This window comes from Lampetra fluviatilis, chromosome 33 (assembly GCF_964198595.1).
Source record: "Lampetra fluviatilis chromosome 33, kcLamFluv1.1, whole genome shotgun sequence".
Classification (NCBI taxonomy): Eukaryota; Metazoa; Chordata; class Hyperoartia; order Petromyzontiformes; family Petromyzontidae; genus Lampetra; species Lampetra fluviatilis.
Genome location: NC_136307.1, coordinates 1,198,311 through 1,210,932, shown reverse-complemented (window position 1 = coordinate 1,210,932; position 12,622 = coordinate 1,198,311). Strand labels below are relative to the sequence as shown.

General features: G+C 41.3%; 1 protein-coding gene across 2 annotated transcripts in view; it reads right to left on the bottom strand.

Moving 5' to 3' along the window:
• Positions 1-12,622, bottom strand: part of BTBD7 (BTB domain containing 7) — a 58,712-nt gene that overhangs the window by 17,822 nt on the left and 28,268 nt on the right. For both annotated transcript variants that reach the window (XM_078871776.1, XM_078871777.1), the window contains exon 8: positions 1,200-1,408. In XM_078871776.1, the coding sequence (XP_078727902.1) occupies positions 1,200-1,408 (209 nt within the window). The remainder of the gene's footprint in view (positions 1-1,199; positions 1,409-12,622) is intronic.

Sequence of the window (12,622 nt, the reverse complement as noted above, 5' to 3'; positions counted from 1 at the left end):
GTCAAATTTGATTGACTAGCAGTGGTTGTGCCATTTAACTATGGTAGGAAATGTGCTGTGGCGATTGCAAATGCACTACCCATCATAAATGTGGTATAACAACGCAATATAACTCGCAATTAAGAAACACCTACATGAGACCACGTCTCAAGCCAGGATGCAATAAAAGAAGGCTACACACAACTTGGGAGATGGCAAAAGAGGAGGGAGTGTTTTTATTTCAGACATTGAGCACAGCAGCAAATAAGGAGCAACCTCTTAGCATGCTATGACTGAAAAGCTCTTCTTAACAAAAGGCCTCGGTTACTGGCGCACATGGTAAGTGGGGCAGATTAGGAGAGGCAAATGAGGGGGGGGGTTAATGCGAAAATGCATTAATTGCTTGGGTCAACAGGGAGAGATGAGCGGGGAGAGGCAGATGGGAGTGAATGCATGTATTGCTTGGGCCAAGTCCACAGCACCATGTTATAAGGAAGTTACTGGAGCTATGCACTTTTAAATCTAGATTTAAATCTCATTTATTTAGAACTGCTTTATGTATTTAGTTTGTTGTCCTTCCCGCGCACCTCCTATTATCACGGTTGGCTACGTATGGTGCGAAAGTTTAACAAACATACATAAAAGACAGGTGTGCTGTAACATCACCCATCAACCACTTTGCGATGTGAGATAAAAAAAAAATTGCCAAAAGTTACGAAACAAACATAATGGTTCTAAACCATGATTGTATTACATTTTCTTCAGACATTGTTCATAAAACACCACATGTACACTAAACACACCAAGCACATCCGTGCCTGTTCCCGTGCACAGCACAGGTGAACACTACCACAGACGGCCACAGGGGGCAGGCTCAGGCTGAGCCCGGAGTGTGAAGTAAGAGGTGGAGGGGAGTGGGAGGAGAGGACACGGCCAATCAGTTCAAAGACAGGACTCGGTATGAGCATGGTCTGGGCCTGCTTACAACCGGTTTTAGAATTACAGCATTAACTACGGATGCATTGGTGTAGTCACTGCTGACCTGGCTGAGCCCATAATATTCTGCATATTGGATTCAAACAGGAAATTCAAGGACTATTTTTTGCTGTTGAATATAAACATTCTCATGGGCCACACGCAGATGCTCACAGGGGGCATTTGCTTTTCCGGCCACACGAAATTTTCCCGGTCGACTGCTGACGAACGAAGCGCGGACGAACCTGCAAAAAGTCGGACTGCAGGGCGCTCAGCAGGTAGTCCTGGCTGAGGTCACACAACATGGGCGAGGCCGCGACACGTCCAAACTCCTCGCACAGGTAATGCAGGGCGCGCCGGTGAACCCAGGGCGAGCCGTGTGGCTGGGCACTCCAGCCCAGGATTGGGATGAGCACCTCCAGACTCAGACTGTCAGCGATGATGTCCTCGCAGCCTGGAAATAAGTTGAGGGAGTGGGGGGAGGTGGAGCATAGGAGTGCAGTTGAGTTAGCACGAGCACATTTCATTAAAGAACAGAGACCATGGCCTGATTTTAAGTGTACATTTTGGCTTCAAATTCATTCGTGTTTTCATAGTTTCAATGACACCACGGGCATCTTTCATCTCTTTTGCCTGTAATACTGCACCACTAATTGAGGTACCACATTTATTGTGCAGAAAACTGTACTAAAAAAGGCTTCCAAAAAAATGTGGCTAAGCTGATTTTCCTCTGTTCCAGCAAGGGAGCACTTGGATTTTCTGTACAATGGGCTCCATAAAGAAAATTAACTGATTTGTAGGTCAGAGGAAGTGGCATCACGCCAGTGCTATGCATTGTGTTCCCTTAACGTGCATACAAAATTACATATATGTGTGCCACATCTATGTTCATACATTGTTTGTCGCCATAAAGTTACCCTAATGTTTTATTACAGGTTTATAGATGCATTTGTTTTAATGTTTCCAATCTGGATTGCATATAGAAATGAGATTACAGACATGAGAAGTCACAGCACGTACACACATTAAAATGGAATTTTTTTCAGAGACAGATTTAGGCACCTTTAGGAATTATTATGATAAAATATTAATGCTCGAAATGCACAAAGCCAATTTCAAGTGCAGGATAGCAAAAGGGAAAAGAAGAAATGAAACTCATTGGGGTTTCACCTCATTAAAATGAAGGACAAAGCATGTTAAGTTGTGAGCGCACTTGACAGAATTGTTGCAGATTCCACATTATCCTACAATCGCTCGATTAACCCACACTATTTCAATTTACACAACACGTCATGTTTACAGCACACGTAGTGTCATAAAGACAAATCACTGAAAACAAACACGAAACCTTTCCAGGATGATAGCTGCAACATAAAACAAATGGCTTTGTTTCTCTGTGTCGCTAGCAAACGTACAACATCTCTGGTAATTCAAGAGCAGTCGAGGGGAAAACAGATGATAATTGAACACAAAGAGGATGAGCCTAAAGGGAAAATGCTGTTAGGACGATTGCCAAATTCTCAGCAAATTAATTACTTCTTTTCACCAAGACACTAAAGTGTTGTCAGTTAAATTAATTTTGCTATCAGGATTTGAATGGCTTAATTCCAAACAGGGGAAAGGAGTGGTGAAGTAGTGGTTCGTGCACTGCGCTATGAACCCAGCAACCTGAGTTTGACTCCCAGGCCATGGCTAACACCCCAGTCGAGTGATGATATCTGACCTGGACTTATTCTTTCATCAAGCTATACTGTGTAGCAAGACAATCGTGGAGCGGTCTTCACCCAGCAGAAGATTGGCAAAGAGCTATAGTCTTCATTATTACAAGGATACATATTTGAGAGTTTATATTTTTATGCTATCAATGTATTTCATTCATTCAAAACACTTTTGAACAGGTTTCCACTCCAAAAATGCATCAAATTTAAAAGTAAATTGTAGGGCAACGATTACTTTTAACTTACTTAATGCATTTTCTTCTTAATTAGTTCATTTATTTATATCTGGGCCATGCCCACACATTTTCAAAGCCTTCACATAGATCACATTATTTATTACAACCAGAAACATTTTCAGTCAAATTTGACCTAGAAAAAGAGACCAATTTCTCTCAGACCAGGTTGCTGGCATGTGTTCAAGCAGCCACGACGGAATGTGGGAGTGCACAGCACTTTGAGTTTCAGCTGTGCTCAAATACAACGCCCGTGGGAACTGCCACTGTGATTACAGTAAATTACCACCAAAAAGTACAAACAATGACCCTCATACAAACTAATAAGAGACTTCATTTCGGCAACTGGTGAGGCACAGACCTCTCCATTGTGGCCGACATAAACCCTCTTAGCTCACAAGTCTCTCTTGCGAAGACAATAATGAGACATGACTTTCTCATCGGCGTTTGCAATTTGCTCATAAGTGTCTCTTTATCCGAGCCCTCTTCACAAGGCAACCTTTGGTTGTTTAGTGCATCGACGTCCGAGAGCCGTCTGGTTTCAGGCTGCGGGCAATGCCGCCTAAGACCATTTGCAATTATTTTCTCTTGCCAGTTGAAGAGTCCCTTGAGTGTATCATTAGGCCTCAGTCAACCACGTACAGAACACAGACACACATTTCTGTAAATGCATCTTTTTGTTTTGGATTTCCAAAACGTGCAGCATCAAGAGGGCAATCATATTGTTTTACTTTTAGATGTTTTGATTATTTGGTTCAGCAGCAAGGACCCAATAAGCTGCTGGGCTCCATTTCAAGGGTGTTCAGTGATGGTACAGATGTTACACAGTACAGATTTTCGCTACAATCATCTTAGTTACTTACTTGAATGTTAATAATTGAGCTGCTTACAATGCTAAAGAAGTCAATGAATCTCCATGTTCATGCAACATTGGGAAAATGCCCATCAACTTTGGTGACTGAGCCAGTGGTGTAAATTCCACATTGCTATGGTAGGGCCTCATCTATTCATAGAACAAGCAATGTTGACTTTCCTCTTGGCTGATAACATCATAGTGCATATACATACACACTGACATTAATTAATTACTTTTTTAAGTAGGATATTAGAGCAGAATGTAAAGGCCCAGAAATGTAAACGTTTAAAAGCCTCAAAATTATAAGATTATTAAGACAGTTGTACAACAGGCCCTCCCATGCCTGTCAGCATAACAGCCTTGTAATTTATTGACGGTACAAACTGCCAGACAGATAATGAACACCATGTAATTGGCTGCTTAAAAAGAGCTGTAGCGGACTATTTCTAATCAAAGGCCAAATTCACTAAAGGTAATTCGGCATAACGTTTGCCTGTTTAATATTTCAGTTGCCTATGTAATCAATTAACCACTGTTATTAATGGCCACCGACAAAAATCAGAACTGTAAACAAGTCCAGCCACTATTTTCTCTTCCTTATTGATACTAACCTCACCACTGCAATAGGTGTCCAGTTTAAAATGTGTTGACATAAGGTAAACCAAGAGCAAGTACAACGACTAAATGCCACTAGAGTTCAGAGGTCAAGTCGACAATGTAAGGGAAACTATTGCTAAACTTAATGGGCTATTTCAGAGCATCGATCTGCATATCAACTCCCAACATGACATTTATATTGGTATCCACACAATGTCCAGCAATGACACAGAAAATAAATAATGTTCAACGGGAAAATCCTTAACTGAAACAATGGACAATCTGAAACCATTCTAAAATGCTCCATCTTGCTGATTGGACATGACAATGTATGACTGAGAAAACAAAGCAATGATCTCTATTGATCAATACTATTACATAGCTAATAAGCTTGGATCAAATGCATACTCCAAGTCTCTTCACTTCAATTATTCAGTCGCATTTCCTGTTTTTGTGATAAACGCATTGTGTGTTATTGTGGTGCATTACAGGTTAAAGCTTACACCAATGTTTTTGTTTATCGGGCCTAAGTGCTTTCAAGCACTAGTATTATCTATAGTGCTGTATAACATTGTTACGGAAAGCCAGTAAGTCAAAGGACGAACACATGTTTTGTGTAAATGTGGAGACAAAAAACAGAGCTCTGCTCATGTATTTATTAAATCGCTTGGATGACATGTTTACACATTAATTATAATGAATGTGTAAACATAATAAAGAATAATTATTCAACTCACACAGAAATCGATGCGCCCCCTAGTGGCAGGTGCAGTCTCACATGCAGGGTGCGAATTGCGGTAACGCAAATTTCACCGTCGCAAAACCTCACTTCTTGCAACGTGAGTTTAGTTTGTCACCTTTGTCAACTTGGATTGACAAAGAGGCTCTACCATTGAACACACACGATCAGAATCTAGGGGAGATTCGAATTATTATCAATCAGGCTGTCAAAAACCAAGGCATAAATACAGAAATAGAAATAATCTAAACTATTTTGATACAGAAGGTGCAGCTACACTGAGATTGCATTTAGCAAGTAACAAAATACAAATCAAAAGAGCCGGGCAAGGAGATTTACTTTCATGAAGGCTATTAATAGTGACATAATAAAAGCACATAAACAAATGGTGACAACGTTAACCATCTTAGATTTGCCGATGACAGTCTTCATAACAACCAACTGCAGGGAATTATTGAATGGCTTAATAAAGAAGGCCGCTAGGTTGGGCTAAAGATGAATAGGTGAAACAATATCAGATACATTCATGACCACTTAACGGAAAAAACTTACTGTAAAACAACATGTTATGTCTATCTTGGGCAATTATTGAAGGTGGACGAGGGGACCACGTGATGAAGGCGAGAGAGAGCATTTGTTGTGCTATTGGCAAACTGAATGCTACGATGAGATGGAAACATATCAGCATGGCTGAAGAGGAACGTTCTATATTAGCGCATATTTCCTACTAAAATAAAAGTCTAAAAAAATTGCCAATATTCTAATCTCATTTGTGGAGGAAATAGTTAACCAACGTATTCAGTAAAAATAGATAAGCAAAAGCAACGAAGAGGGAAAAAGCCTTTCATAAACCCAGATGAAAATCAGTTGGGGAAATGGTTTTAGGAACTCGTGTGGTTTCAATGACACGAAGAAAAACCCAAACATCACTCTGCAATGAGCTCCGGTGCAAGTGGCAAATCTACAGCTGAATGGCACCTGCAATTTTAATCCATGGATAAAGAATTGTTGGGCAAAAAAAACGAAGAAAAAATTCACACACAAAATGTTTTTTTTACGTATTTTTAAATTGCAGAAGCTAAGTGGCATTTGGGAAATAATGGCAATGTCAAAGTATGAAGCCAGCACGCACAAAATCCTGGTTCACCGCCCGAAGGGACATGAGCTAAAAATAATAACTAAGAGTTCATGTTTGAGCACTAACAAGGGCCTTATCCCAGTCACCAAATAATTTAAGGAAAAAATAAACTGGTGCCAAATTGGTGTTTATCTTTTTAAAGGGCCATGTATACCCCCCAAAGAGGTACTCTGCAGTGCAACTGGTAATCATCATCAATTTCATCTGCCATTTACATTTGAGAGGTAATTTAACTTGAATTTGCTTTGGATATGAACGGTTGTTGTAAGATCGCTGTGTTTAAATGGAACCAATCACATTAAGTACGGTACAAATGGAACCCAATCCCGAACTGCTCAGAAGCAATTATTGTTTTTTAATGTATTTATCCCATATAGCTACTGAGATTGTTCAAGAAATGCTTCTGTACATTTTTCTGTGCATAAATTAATTGAGTCAATCAGCAAAACAACTGTTGAAAATGCACTCCTCTTGCTTGTGAACACTGAAATGGTATGTATGGAAACACGGCAAACACGCTGCTGCTGCTACTACTACAATAGCAGCAGCAGCACACTCGCCCCTTGTGGACTCAGCCCCAATCACCCATTTCCCACCACCCCCTCACCCCAAACCTGGAGCAAAGTGTTCGTTCCGCAGTAAATCTGTCAGCAAACAAGCCACCCTGCTGGGACGTGGAAATGGCATAGGGCAAAAGGTACAGGCACAGAAAAGTAATCTCTCGCACAAACTGCGGCTAATGGGCCACAAGCAGGGTGTAATCTGCCCCAGAAAGAATGCAAACAGCATTCCTGAGGCCGTCTGAGAGTCCTAAGTTTACTCGATCTGGCGCGTGCCCTTCCCCTTTGGTGTGGCGAGAGAAGCTGAGAAACAGGAAGAGGTGGGATGGCAGGCGGTGTCACCATACCGGTTCGAGGGCCCAGTCTAGGTTGGGTTGTTTTTTACTACGTTGATTACAGCTATGGATGCAGCAAGCTTCACGTGAAATTCAGTCTTCACTAGTTAAGTCGTTCCAACAAGGTTTTTACTTAATAAAGGTGACACCAATGAGATAAAATATCTCATTTGCAAGATATACATTGTTTACTCCATTTAGCAAGTCATTACAGGAAATTGTAAAACGTATAACTGGGTCAGTTGCACAACACACAACTGCTTAGACCATCAGGCTACCTTGCCACATTCAAACAAAGACACCATTACTGTTGAAACTGAATTGGGCAACTCAGTGCCAAGTAGCAGGCACATTCTTCACGAAGATTGTGCAATGTACTTCTTTGAAAGAAAAGGGGCAAAGGGAATAGTGGAGTGTCAATCATAAGTATGATTCTCATTATACTTTTACCCAAACAAGAAAAGATTAGAAAATTGCTGGATAAAGAAAACGAACAAAGCTTCTTAAAAGATCAAGATGTGTTTGTATGTTCTAAACAAGCTGGTAACAAACAACTATACTGGAACTACTACATCAGTCAGGTGGGGCATTGCCTTGTCTACTAGAACGACAGATTATATACAAAAGTCACTCCCATTCTATCACCTTTTAATCAATGCTAAAATGATCCAATTCCTTTAAAAGTAAATTTTATAACCCACATTTGTTCCAAGGCGCTATGGTACAGCTGTTCAAACGATCCACCACGTGTGTGCATTGCGCGGGTTATCAAGTGTTAAGCGTCCTTCCTTGCCCATCCAGTTCATAACAATAATAGGTTTAGAATAAAGCGGGTTATTAAAAAACGGATATTGTACTTCCTTACCATAACAGGACACTTTTACTGCAACCCGACATGCCTGTGTTGTTCCTCCCCATGTGCAGAACCACGTTTTTACATTCACGTAAAGACTGATGTACCGATTGAGCCTTCTGTCACGAGAGAAATAAAGCGCAAATCCCAATGTATTGTATCTAGTCTGACGTGCAGCCATGGTTACCGAGGTGAAACCAAGAAGGTACAATTTCCAGGAAGGAGTAATTGTTGTGAATATAGAATGCCATGGAAATAGCATTTCAGAGTGCTGTTTTAAATTAATAAACCATTATTGTGCGCAATGCACAGTGGGACTTTGCAGTCAAGAACGGTGGCCTCATGAGCACATCCAGCCTAGCCTGATGCATCCGCCTTGAAATGAGCATCCAATGGCAATGCTTGGATACGTTTCATTAGGTTTTTATGAATGCCAGTATGTACACCAGGATATTGGGGCCCATTGCACCATTGCAGCTCACACATTTAGTGCGTTATAAAATGTAATGGGACAAAATCTCAAAACAATTTCTGCAATAACTATGACAACTACAAGTTTACATTGAAGCCACTGGGGCATATTCGTAAATTGAGTTTACTTATAATTAAAGCACATCGTCTCCAGCTGTCACCAACATATGTTTCACGACAAAATAAAACAAAGTGCACAAATAAGATTCTACCAAAGGCAGAAACAGGCAAACAGGATGTCAGGAGAGATCCTTGTTAGCATCCAGACATATGTTTGCATTTCGGATAAGATACAGCATAAAATAAGGCCACACCTCACAACTGCTTATGGCAGACGAGGCCTCGCTGTTGACACACACAGTGGTAATCAAATTGAATTATGAAGATTACTTTTACAACTGTATTTAATAAGATTCTTCTAACCAAGGCTTGCAGCTATCTTGAGTCTATTTTTGCACGTCATTCAAGTGCACAGTTCTCACAGTGAAACAGAAGCACAAAGCAGCCAAATATCTGTTTGTAAACCTGCCTGCAGATGGCTTGCGCTAGACAAAGATCGTGGCGCGTTTAAATTAACCCGTGACGCATATGTCAATTACACTCGCTACCTTCGTGCATTTACGGTCACATTCAGCCTCGTGCACACGCCATACATGTCCTCTTTGCAGGATTACCAATACAAATATAATAACCTGGCGAATCTCTAAGAGGCTGGCACCAAAGCTGCAGTCTTTTGCCAGTGACGCAGATAACAGAGTTTCAAAGTAAAATTGTGCAGCCTCTAAACATAATGGAGCCGAATACAATCGAGCCATCCCATCGACTGTACACATTAAAGAGCATCTGGCAGCATTTACGTGACTATGTCATTGTGTCCCAAGTGCCATCGCTAAAAATTGCTCAAATTCATGACCAAAATATGACCGGTAACCACAATACATCTCGCTTGGTACTACTGTGAGCGGTGCACATAATTCACAATCAGGTGAAGACTCAACCTATAACCACTGCAGGGCAATGTATCACTCAAATGCGAAGCAAAAATTGGTTGTAAATTTACCAATAGCTCAGTGCTCTCAACAAAGATGAGTGCTGCTTCATTGCTCAAATGAGCAGCGAGAATATTTCACTTGACTCCGGTGTTAAACATAAAACCAGATTTGCCTTGAAACTAAAATATTGCATCCCAATTTCGATCCTTACGACCACACACGTATAACAAAGGCAGCTGCGCAGAGAAGCTGGGGACGTGTTTCCCACAACGTGTAGGGTCTTTAACACGTTAATTTAGTTTGCCGTTGAAAGCCTTTGGCGTTAACCACGAATCTTAAACAATTCTAAACATAATACTAAATTGTTCGGGCCACTTGCAGCAACCCATTGTTGTTAAATGCACTGCTCGTGGAGGTATTCCCTTGCAGTCAGCATCGTCAGAGGTAGTCGGCAAACTGACAGGGACGAAACGTTCCCCAAATACCAAGTCTGGCAATCGTGCTTTCTGTGCCGCTGGTACTGTGGCATGAAACGGTCAACCCGTCGCTGACGTGAGACTCGTACCAGCACTCGTTTCTCAAGAGGATTACGGAGGGGCAGCTGTGGCGAGATGGTAACTCCATCACCTAGTATGCAGAAGGTTGTGGGATCAATCCCGACCCTGATGCCGAGATGTTCAGAGTTTGCACGTTCTCCCTGTGGTCACGTGGATTTGTCTCCTCTGGTTGTTCCCTCTACATTTAGAATCAACAAGTGTTTAGAGTGTATGGCCGCTATAAATTTCCACATGATAAGCCACTTCGTTGAGCTATCATTTGTTGCCAGATCGCTTCTGAAAAAGAGCTACTGTATATAGCTCAGTGGGCCTAACCTGGTAAACTAAAAATACTTTAATACTTGTTTACCATCTCTCTTCCGGAGTTTACACCACTCCTCAACATGCCTTCTGCAGTATCAGCAAAGCATTCTCTGTTTGCTTTTTAAACCTTTCCCCCACATTTTCAATGCACTATCCATTATTATTGCATTATTTAACTTGGTAACATTCATTTCATCGCTTTGCTCCTCCAGGCATAGTTATCTGTTGCAGTCTAAAATCTGCTACATCCTGACCTAGATATTTATGAAAAGTATCTTGTTTTTGGATATAATTAGCTTTACACTGCCTCGGGCTTTGCGGAGGAGTAACTTGCACCACCAATTTGTGATTGCTTCCGGTGTAGTATTTGTTGAGGAAAGAGACGTGTCTGAGAATATGGGGTTTATCTGCTATCATCAAGTCAATGTCATTTATAACATAACCTATCGGACTACTCCACGTCCATTTCCTAGACTCGTTCTTTTAGAAAAGCGCATTGAACACTGAAAAACTCTCCTGGTGCGGGCATTACAGCAATATCAGAAATTAACAAACTGATGTCAGTGCTGGCGGAAGTGACATGACGGTGCTGTTGTCCAAGTGTATCATGGCCCCACAAAGCAGTCGGTGGGGTTTGTTTTATAGATTGCTGGTATAGGCAGGGCCAAACACGTGTGCGTGAATTGACAAACGTATTGACGGCCACTGTATGGGTAAAGCAGGTGATCAAAAGATAGCAGTAGATGGATGGATTCCTGAATGTATCTGTGCGGAACTTAACACTGCTGCAGTATTGTGGATTTTCTTCTCTTAGATGGGAAACACTCATTTAGGGAACGGGCCAAACATCCCACTGCAGGCACACCCTGAACAAAGGGCTTGGAATCATAGGGAAGATTTTCTGAATAATTTAAATGTCATTCTTAAAAATACAAGCATTTTAAAAGAGCATGCCACATGTTCACTGCCGAAGTCAATGGCGAATGTATGGGTATCACGCACATTCCCACACGAACTAGCCTTGATATTCAGCATTTTGCACGATTGAAAAAAGCTGCCGTCGGTTGCATTGTCGCAGTTCAAGCCTAGTCTGGTCATAATCTGAGATAGCACTCTAAGGTTACACGTGAACACAAGCAGTGATCATTCTTTACATACTGTGCATACAATCAGGAAATAGCTGTCAGCTCGAGAAAGTTTCAAATGTTTCCTCCACCCATAGCCAGAGCCCTCTGCACGAAACCCTGAGGTTTGTACCTGCAAGTTAATGTTGCAAGCAATCTCTGGATATTTTCTTGAACCACACATTCCTTTTTGTTCTTAGTTTACTGCATGTGGAATTACCCTGCTTGAGGAACTACATTATATAAATAAAAACCTACATTTGCTATATATATACAAGTCACATATTGCAAAAGACAAAGCTTTCACTTAACGTTCATATTTGACAATTTAAAATTTTACCAGCAAAATATGGAAGAACCGTTTAAGTTAATAATTCCCATGATTACTGACAAGGCATTTAAAAAGTGGTCAACAAACGTTACCATAACATGTTTTCACAACAATGACAATGTCATCTCAAGTGTAGATAGTGCACATAGATATGTAAAAAAAGGTTCCAAGTTCAATTGTCTCCACGTTTAAACACACAATGCAATACACAGACAATATATTACATAGGCAAAAAACCATATGCAGAAACTATCACACTAATACTTTATACGCACAAAACAGAGATAAATTGAGAGGTGCACACAAAACCAGAAAGAAATGTTAAAACATCAAGCATGGACACGAATTAGAGCAAATCCAGCCTTGTGGAACTCACACATGCATCCACAACAAAGATCTTCCCAAATATGGAAACGCTACGCTCATTCAACAACATTCAAGATCCCTCCTTCTTTGTAGTGGCGGCATCCATAAAACAGCCGGTGTTTCAATGAAAACTTGCGGTCACAATTATGTGCATGAGGAATGTTTTCAAAACTTTGATTCGAGCCACCTAGCCTGACCACCCTGGGACCCATGTTTTCATGACCTGTTCTGCACAAACCAGAGCGGCTCTTGAGCCAAAACGGTGGCCAAACGGTGCCAATCCGAACTGAGTCATGTCCCCCACACACACAGAGCGGTCCTTGTGCTCTCATGTTCCACCCATGTGCTTCTCTCGCTCTAGCCCCTACTCCTTACAGCCCAGTCACCAACCATGGGTGAGCACACCTCGGCTCGGCAGGACATCCACTGTGTGAGCTAGCAGCAGCGGCGGTAAGAGGGTTACAATATCCCATCATCAACTTGGGTTTATAACAA